The sequence below is a fragment of the Embiotoca jacksoni genome, unplaced genomic scaffold (assembly GCF_022577435.1).
Source record: "Embiotoca jacksoni isolate LCO1_2020_lvr unplaced genomic scaffold, fEmbJac1.0.p SCAF_92, whole genome shotgun sequence".
Lineage (NCBI taxonomy): Eukaryota > Metazoa > Chordata > Actinopteri > Embiotocidae > Embiotoca > Embiotoca jacksoni.
In genome coordinates, this window is record NW_027185450.1 from 852,501 (window position 1) to 862,500 (window position 10,000).

The 10,000-nt window shown below is 44.5% G+C and overlaps 1 protein-coding gene across 1 annotated transcript in view; it reads left to right on the forward strand.

The window, feature by feature from the left end:
• The window catches only part of ncapd3 (non-SMC condensin II complex, subunit D3), a 48,130-nt gene that overhangs the window by 11,371 nt on the left and 26,759 nt on the right, over positions 1-10,000 (forward strand). The window contains 14 exon segments of the mRNA XM_069141856.1: positions 992-1,065; positions 1,142-1,276; positions 1,689-1,909; positions 2,061-2,252; positions 2,370-2,467; positions 2,538-2,647; positions 3,612-3,719; positions 4,255-4,369; positions 5,646-5,741; positions 5,850-6,088; positions 6,339-6,418; positions 8,284-8,421; positions 8,517-8,650; positions 9,807-10,000. The exon segment at positions 9,807-10,000 is cut by the window's right edge and continues 15 nt beyond it. Of these exon segments, the coding sequence (XP_068997957.1) occupies positions 992-1,065; positions 1,142-1,276; positions 1,689-1,909; positions 2,061-2,252; positions 2,370-2,467; positions 2,538-2,647; positions 3,612-3,719; positions 4,255-4,369; positions 5,646-5,741; positions 5,850-6,088; positions 6,339-6,418; positions 8,284-8,421; positions 8,517-8,650; positions 9,807-10,000 (1,934 nt within the window).

The following is a 10,000-nucleotide window of genomic DNA, read 5'->3' on the forward strand; positions in this document are numbered from 1 at the left end:
TCCTTCTGATTTATGAAATGTGGTTATTGGGTATAATTTTGTTGACAGATCTTCAAGCATTGTTTGAATATTCACACAAGAAAGAAAGAAACCAGTGTTGATAGTTTATGTCATCAATTGAAGCAAAATCCTCCTCAATAAGTTGTCTGTCTGAAGAATCTGTTCCTCCACCTGAGCTGTCTCACCAGGGGGCGCTCCACCTGAGCTGTCTCACCAGGGGGCGCTCCACCTGAGCTGTCTCACCAGGGGGCGCTCCACCTGAGCTGTCTCACCAGGGGGCGCTCCACCTGAGCTGTCTCACCAGGGGGCGCTCCACCTGCTGCACCACAACAAAACCTTGTTCTCTTCACTTGTACTGCAACAAGCTACGTTTCCCACAACGAAGGTTTCATCCCAAAGTTGGAGGATGTTACGGATGAGGAGGCAGTTCAGTCATATGAATTAGAGGAGCTGAGCTGCAGGAGCAGAGAGAGGAGCTGAGCTGCACACAGTGAACAGACACTGATGGGATCTGTGATCAAACTGCAACAGAAAGTGAATCAGTGCTGCAGTGAAGTCCAGCGTGGACAGATGTCCCAGACAGAGATTCACATGTGTGCATGAAGGTTTTCTCCTGACTTGGACAGAAGTGTCCTGCAGAGAGCAGAGTTAGTGTTGGTGGAGTTACATGGCAGCGTTGGACGTGTGGTTTTCTCAACACGTGTTTGTGCTTCCAGCAGTTGCTAACATTACAGTATCTAATCAGAAGCTCACTGATCAATAACCAGGTCTCCTTTTGTTGAGCGGGGGCTACGAGGGGAAACACCTAAAGATTAGACAACGAGAAATGCATCCTGGTACTTGTTGGCTCTGCGAGCAGGAAAACTCAGTCAATAAAGCAGCGCTGAGGAATTTATGGCTTCAATTGACACCATTCACCATCAACGCTGAGGGAACATCCACACGAAAAGTGGAAAATTATTCAAAGAGTTATTGTGTATTTTAAACGCAGCAAAAGAGAACGTGGCTCTCCTCCTGCGGCGTGTCGGAGACTCGAAGACTAACGTGAGGAAATCGGCCCTGCAGGTACGTGGAACAGTTTGAAATGATGACGGTGCACCGACAGGTGTAAAGATCAGGTGACGTCCGTATCCTCCCTCAGGCCTTGCTGGGTCTCCTGAAACACGGTGTGGTCCCGATGAGCTGGGAGAACCTGGAGACGCTGTCGGACCGCTGCAGAGACCCGGCTGTGTCCGTGAAGAAGAAGGCCCTGCAGTGTGTGGGAGAGCTGCTCTCGGTGAGTCTGGATATCTGCTGAAACCAAGAGCTTCTTAAATACTGTAACTATGATCTTTATTACTGTTGTTGGTGTTGGCTACGTCTGCTGTTAAAATCAGTGCTTTCATTCCTAATTTTCATGATTAGACCATATTTCCTATAAACCCTGTCACTTCCTGTTGAGGAGCTGCTGACTGTGCAGTTCTTTTTGTTGATAAAGCAGGTTTTGTTTGTTCATAATTGCAGCAGAACTTCTAAATGAAGAACTTTTCTGAGGTTCTCCTCAACAAAGTTCACGTGAATTTGGCTAAAATTGGAAGCCCCTCTAATATGGACGTTGGTTGAATGTCAATAGATTCCTGGAGACTGGTCGACAAACTAGAAAAATGGGAGAGATTTCACACAGTTGTGTTTTTTCCTGTCTCCACCAGGCCAAACCTGAGAGCAGGGTGGTGCAGAAGGCGTGGCTGCAGGGTGTGGTGCCGGCTGTGGTGGACTCAGAGAGCTCCGTGCAGGACAAGGCTCTGGAGGCTCTGGACCAGGTGTTGCTCAGCCAGGTCAAACTGTACTCTGCCAGCCGCCACCTGGATGCTGGTCAGAGGCTGGCCTGGGATCTGTTGGGGCTCCTCTGTCACGAGTGCCAGAACCTCAGGTTAGGTCCAGTTTGTTTCTTACAAAATAAGACGCATATCTTTGAGCAGAAACTGTGAAATCCTTTTATTTTTGTATTTAGAGTGAAAGTAGTCAAAACAAAAAGAATGTGAGTTTTGGCTGATTTTTATTTTGTCCTGCTGGTTTTCCAGCCGATATTTCAGCCGGGCCTTCACCATCTGGTCCAAACAGAAGAAGTTTGGTGCCACATTAATCACCAACCTGATCTCACACACGGAGGCTGAGCACGCTGCCGGCGCCTGGCTGCTGCTCTCCAAAGTTGTTGCTTCATCGCCCGGACTGCCCTACGGAAAGATCCTGGACGCCTGGGACTCCATGGTCAGGTGGGACGGACACAGAACATTCATTCACAGCAGCTATGTTCAATTTAATACTTTTATCACTCTAGCTGAGAATCCACCAGCATCTCAATCATTCCTCTGTCTTCTTTACTGCGTTAGTTCAAAGGATGTGAACGTGACGACCTGCTGTAACATCCTGAGTGTGTTGGGAGACATCGCCACTCATTTGAATGAAGACACCAGAGACAGGATAGTTTGTAAGTGTTGGAGAACAGAGATGAATTGACGGGAAGAATCTGGACCTGATCTCTGTCTCTGTCTCTCTAGGTGACCTGATGTCCTGGTTGAAGACCTTCACTTTGTCCCTGGAGGTAATCAGTGCTGCCGTGGAGACTCTTTATCAGTTCGGCCACGGAGAAGACATCAAGCAGACTCAGGTTGTTGATCTGGCCTGCTGAAAGTTTACTGTACCTGCTGATATATGATGTAACAGGACTCTAGTCAAGTTGTTTTCTGCAGTTTCCTTAAGCTTAAGACACTTCTGCATCAGCCTCATTGTTCAAACCTGGAAGCTACAAACACTTTTATAGCCTGTTAAAATTTTTATAAATAAATTAGTTTGGATTCATTTTGTATTACTTTTCAAAACAAATGTTTTAAACTGATCAATGAAGCTTAAAAAAGCTATAAACTAAATGTTAAGTAGTAGTAGTTAAGTCAGCACTGATTACTGTCCAACTTTTATTAAAGGCTCTTCAATAAAGCGGGAGGATTGAGTTCTTTACAGTTCAAACTTGAACTGTCTTAACAATCATGGCCTTCAGTTTCCTCATAACAAGATCTTAAAAGATGTTAGATTTCAGTATTTATATGATCAGTATTTGTTCTTGCCCTCCACAGGCAGCAGTGGCACCTCTAAGGTTTCTCTGTGATTGTGGGCTGTTGGAAGACAGTGTGAACATATAAAGTGGTGTGACACTGGATTGTGCTGCAGGAGTTCAGTCACTGCTGCTGCTTCAGAGGCAGCAGGAAACTCATTCTCTGATACGGGACGTAACGACTTCAGCCAAAACTTGAATCATTCATTTCATATTTGACCTGATTTCTCACTTTTCTGTCATCCTGGCATAGATTGCTTCTAAGGCCTGAAACAAGTGATAAAATAATGAATAATTCTCAGCCTTATCATTTCCTGCTGCTTTTCCATCATACTTTCAAACTCTGGACACCATGACTGTCAAACAGGTCAAAAATGCTAGTTTACAGTAGGTCTTAAATGTACCTCCCTGAAATGTTTTGGGGGCAATCAGAGTTAAATATATTCTCCAAATATGATGTCTGTCTGTCCTTCTCATGATTTAATGTAGTTTTCTCATGTCGGGTGTGGTTTCGTGTCTCCAGGCTTTTCTGAACCAGCACTGCGGTGAGCTGGTTTCGATCTGCGAGGCTTATTTAGCCGACATCATCCTGAGTGAGAATGGAACCAACAACCTCAACGAGGAGCTCATGGTGAGTCCTTGTGACCCGAACACCTTCCTGACCTCAGGATCAAGGTTTCAGTCTGGACCTGGTGCTCCTGTTGGATAAACATCAGCCTGCTGCTCACGCTGAGTATCAGCTGTCTCTGACTCCCCCCCCCCCCCCCGCTGCTCTGCTTCAGTCAGCCTTGTAAAGTAGTGACCAACCTCCCCGATCACACTTTCTACTGTCTGATTCACCTCCATCTTCACATTGTTGAATTCTTGTTTGATATCATTTCAGAAGTTGTTTTTGAAGTCCATGAGTTCCTCCTTCAACATCCTTTTCAGCTCTTGTGTGTTCCTTCTTCCTTCCTCTCCATGCCGGATCCATTGTTTTTCCTGGTTTTCTTCTCTTCTGGTTCATCTTTATTTTTAGATATACCTTAAAACTTTCTTGCCTCTGTCTCTTCGAATTCTTTGTGATTTTTCAGAGTGGACGTACTTGACATGTCACATGACTCCTCAGAGCCAGTGGGAGGAGCCATCCCGTCTGGTACTTCAGATAACACTGTCCTCTCTTCCAGGTGAAACACCTCCACACTCTGGGCGTGGCGTCTCTCCACTGTCCTGCCAAGGTGGGCAAGAGGACGGTGCTGCTGGCGGAGTCTGTCCTCACGACCCACTCGGACAAACTGGCAGGTAGGAAGGCCGGACCAGTGAAAGTCAGACGTCAAGGTTCAAGGTTCATTTATGCGTCATTCATTTCATGCACATACAGTGGAAGGAGTTTACGTTTCTCAGGACCAGGAACCCACACACTATTAAAATGTGCAGCTAAAAACATACATAAAACATATCAAAGACACAGAATTAGAAGACATTAACAGAACAGCAGAGACACGCTGTAATAAATGTCAGACATAAAATCCAGCGGCCAGTATGTCCTGTAGTAAAGGACTCGGCAGAGCAGCATAAATAAGTCCAACGAGGTGCACTAAGTGTGAGGTAGTTTTTTACTGTATGTTCTGATGGAGCATCTAGAAACGTGGTTCTGTGTTATCAGGCGTACTTCCATTTACTAGCTCTGAAAGTCTTCACGTGTCCCGTTTGAGTTGTATTGAGCCAGGACTCAGACTGGGAACAGTCCTCAGGTAAACCAGGCTGCGCTGCTTGGGCCATGTTCTTCAAGGCACCGGTGACATCTTGAAATACTGCCCAGTAAACCCAGTAGGACGGCCGCATTATGTGTGTAGAGATTTAACAGATGCTGCACAACATCTGTAACACAGAGCTACAAACGTCCTGTGTCTTTCATCCCAGTGATGACCTAACCCCCAGGTAGTAACACAGACTCAAGCAAACGCCGCAATGTTTGCATATAATCAGCAGAATCTGTGCTGAAAGTATTAACGACATAAAGTAAGTCTTTTCATACAGAAGTCTCTTTCTTAACACAAATAACTCCTCATTTACAACCAGAAAGATGTACTTGTTACTGCGACTGATCAGACTACGAAGAAATGTAGTGGAGTGAAAAAATAATTTAGTTAGGAAATGTAGTAAAGTAAAAGTGAAGGTTGACAGAAATATTCAAACTCGAGTACAAATACTCCCGAAAATATACTGAAGTACTGTGACCAAGTATTCTGAGTTTGTCACATCACACCGTTGATGGCACATGTTGCTGCAGTGTAAGTTGCGCCTTGCTTTGCTCTGGCCGTGTGGTTGGTCGGGGCCCTCGGGCATCATGGCACAAACTACCAGCAATGGAGGTTGTATGATTAACTTGAACTTCAACGAGCTTGTAGGTTCCCCGTTACAGTTCAAACTTCTCCCCTTCTTCTTTTGAGCAGCTTGAGTTCCTAATAAAAGTTTAGGATTTTCTGCTTAAATATGATCTAAATACCTGCTGATACTGTATATTAATGTAATTTGTAAACATGGCTGCCGTGTTCTTTGTGTTGGTCGTGAACAGAGTGTCGGGAGGAGCTGCCCGTCTCGCTGCCTCTGTCCCAGTTCAAAGCCAACTGCCTGCCGACCCGAGTCCGAGCCCACGGAGTCATCACTCTCGGTAGCTTCTCCTTCCACTGGCCGTCTGCCGCCTCCGTCTCCTTCTGACAACCATCTTCATGCAGCGCTGTGATCTCATGGCAGTTGAATCTGTGCGTGTCTGCTTCAGGTAAACTGTGTCTGCAGCACGAGCACCTGGTGCAGAAGTACCTGCCGGTGTTCGCCAGGGAGCTGGAGGTCGGCGCCGAGGTCGCCGTGCGTAACAACGTAGTGGTGATCATGTGTGATCTGTGTGTTCGCTACACCAACATCGTGGATCACTACATCCCCAACATCTCCGCCTGTCTGCGGGACGACGAGGCTGTGATCCGGGAGCAGACTCTCATCATGCTGACCAACCTGCTGCAGGTTGAAACTTCATGTCATTAACATAAAATAATATAAAGAAAAGATGGAGTATATTTGAAACACAAGTCAGCTTCATATTTTCAAGTATTTTCAGTATTTGTCAAACATCACAGAAGTTCTTCATAGACGTCATCAATGACTTTAACTCATTTGGGAATTAATGATTTCAAGATTTAACATCTTTTAGTCCTCCAGAGTGACAGCAGACAACACAAAGCTGCTTTCTAATTCTTCTGCTCTTTTTTTCTAGGAGGAATTTGTGAAATGGAAAGGTTCCCTGTTCTTCCGCTTCATGGTGGCTCTGGTGGACCCGGTCCCTGCCCTCGCCAGGTACATCACTGCACAGACACGCAGCTTTGAGCTTCGGAAATGGTTAAACCCCCGTGTCTGAAGAGGTTCGGGATGCTGTGTAGAATGTAAATATAAACATAATGCAATGATTTCCAAATCCCATTAACCCATATTGAATTGAAAATAGACCAAAGACAACATATCAAAAGTTGAAACAGAAATATTATTGTTTTATGAAAAATATCTGCTCATTTTTAATTTGATGTCAGCTACACATCTCTATAATGTTGGACAGGATCATGTTCACCACTGAGCTGCATCACCTCTTCTTTTAACAACACTCTGGAAACATTTGGGAACTGAGGAGACCAGTTTCTGGAGTTTTGAAAGTGAAATGTGGTCCTAATATTGCCTAAGATATAATTTTAGCCGCTCAAGAGTTCAGGGTCTCCTTTGTCATATACTCAGAGAAGGCGGCGGTGTTTCTGGATCATGTTTCTATCTGGTTTCTTCTTTGGAGAGTTTTAACAGCATTTGTGGACGCAGCGATGAACTGTGTTCACAGACGATGGTTTTCACAAGTGTTCCTGAGCCCATGCAGTGATTTCCACTCCAGAATAGTGTTTTTAATGCAGTGCTGCCTGAGGGCCCGAAGATCACCACCATCCAATATTGGTTTCCAGCCTTGTCCCTTGTGTTCAGAGATTTCTCCAGATTCTCTGAATCTTTTAATGATATTATGAACCGTAGACGATGAAATCCACTAATTCTTTGGAGTTTTACGTTGAGGAACATTATTCTTAGATTGTTGAACTATTTTCCAACACAGTCTTTCAGAGTGGTGAACCTCTCCCCATCTTCACTGCTGAGAGACTCTGCCTCTCTGAAATCATCTTTTTATATCCAATCATGTTACTGATCTGTTGCCATGGTAACCTGACTAGTTATGAGATGTTCCACCAGCTGTATTTTTTGCGTCACACAAATTTTCCATCTTTTGTTGATCCTGTCACAACTTTTTTGAGATGTGTTGTTGCCATCAAATTCAAAATGACCATATATTTTTCATAAACAATAATATTTCTCAGTTTCAACATCTGATATGTTGTCTTTGGTCTATTTTCAATTAAATATGAGTTTACATGATTTGCAAATCATTGCATTCTGTTTTTATTTACAACTTAAATGGCGTGCCAACTTTTTCAGAAACGGGGTTGTAGTTATACATCTGATTTTTAAACTATGTAGAGTGTGTGCTGTACAGATGGACCTGAAGCAGCCAGTGCAGAGCAGCCAGAGCTCTTGGTTCTGGTTAATAATCCAGCTGCAGAGTTTTGGATGAGCTGAAGTCTCTCTGTTGTTTTCTTCGGTCGGCCAGTAAAAAATTCATCACAGCAGTCGTCGGCTAGAAATGAAGGCATCAATCAATTTTTCAGCATCTGTCTGATTTAGAAACGGCCACACCTTGTTTATGTTTCTCAGGTGGAAAAAATAAGTTTTCATCACCTTGTTAATGTTTCCCTTGAAACTTTGATCTGAATGAAATTGTTTCAGACAAAGTGACCTGTTTATGGATTATAACTGGATCTTTGTCTTTGTAAATGGATGTTGTCTCTGCGTATTAATGTGTGTCTGTTTGTATTGTTTATGTTTGTTGTTGGAACAATGTTTGTGCTGCTCTCTGGGCCACTGAGTCGCTCTTAAAAAACATTTCCGTGAGGTTTCTACCTGATTTAAAATAAATGATGCTGTACTTAATAAAGTGCTCCCGCAGTGTGTGTGTGTGTGTGTGTGTGTGTGTGTGTGTGTGTGTGTGTGTGTGTGTGTGTGTGTGTGTGTGTGTGTGTGTGTGTGCACATGTTGTCAGTGTGTTGTCACTGAACGCCTCTTGTTTCCTCTGCCAGTCTGTGTGAATACTGCCTGCTCCACCTGCTGCTGAAGAAGAACCCAGAAATGTTCAGCCAGCACTTCATCGAGTGCATCTTCCACTTCAACTCCTACAGCAAGCACAAGTCCTACAACAAGTTCCCTCAGAGCGAGAGGTAGGAAGCTGCATCGGTTCAGCTCGCGTTCCTCTCTGCTTTGCTTTTTTCTTTTTTTTCTGTTGGTTGATTCCTTATTTTTCTAAACTTTGCAGAGAAAAGATTCGGTTCTCCCTGAAAGGAGATCAGCACCGTGAGAAGCGCTTTCGGATCTACCGCTTCCTATTGGAGCATTTCACAGACGCCCAGCGCTTCAACATCACCAACAAGATCAACCAGACCATCTTAGGTGAGTAACCACAGATAGGATCCCTCTTATTTGATGTTTGTTTTTCTCGTCTTGAGTGATAAGATTCGTCTTCATTAAAGGTTTTTTTTTTCATAAATAGTAAACAATAAATGCGATCATGCAGCTGTAGAGCAGATTTCAAAAGATGGAGAGGATGAAACCTTTAAAACTCTGGAAAGCTGAAGAATGGGACGCATCCAAAGCTTACATCAGGTGAAAAGAAGAGATTGGCTGACTGTGGCCTCCATAAACCTGGGGTTCATGAAATCACAGCCCACCACTGAAGTGACGGGACAAATCACCATTGAGCTGCCCGACACAGGGAGCGATGGGGCGTACCACTCCGAGGGGGTGTGGCGGAATAGTCCGAGTGAGCCTGGCCTTTTCAACATCAGGAAATACAGTATATTACTGGACACGCATGTAAAAAGAAAGACAGAACAGGTGGAGAGTCAAAGAACTGGAGAATGAAATCAGAAAACCAGGAAGTTGAATTATCAAACAATATAGATCAAAGTTATCAAGATATTTGCAAGTTAAAGTTTCTGCAGATCAAGCTACGTCAGCAACGGAACTCTTGAGAGGAGTATTCAAGGAGGACGACGACAACTTAGTGTCTTCTACAAAGGAGATCGATGAGGTCCTCCAACACCTGCTCAGGAACCACAAACACAACAGGTTCATTCAAATCAACAGGAAGTGATTCAGTTCACCATACATGGCTTCATAGGATTCCCTCCAGAATATTATATAGAGTACATCGTCATACCGGCTTCCAATGAGGATCTCTTCCTGCAGCGTTTAACGAGGCTTTAATGTTAGTCATTTTAATAATTGGATTAATGCTATATAAAAACCATTGGAGTCTATAGAACAGCTCCTGCACCTCCTCAGGTTACAGATGTTGGTAGTTTGTGTGTTAATGTCATATTCTACATCTACAAGTATCTCCAACTCTGAAACCATATTACCTGTCGGACTCAGCATATGGATGGAAGACACATAACAGACCTCTTCAACGGCCAACAGAGCGCCGCCGTGCCTCCATCTTTTCCAGCTGGAAGATAAACATCCAGCTGATGAACAACGAGCAGTGTCAACTTTACCAACAGCCTTTCATCAGTCTGTCTCACCGTCCTCCCTTCTCCTGTCCCAGTGGGCTTTGTCGACGAGGAGATGCCTCTGGACGCCGACGGTGCAGACATTTTGTCAGAGACCTTCAACATTTTGAGTCTGAAGGAGATGAAGCTGCAGGCCATATCCTCTCCACCAGGGGACGCTGTAGGGGAGGAGGCGAAGGAGGAGAACATGGCCACCATGGCCAAAGCCTTCCTGCAGGTCGCACAGAAG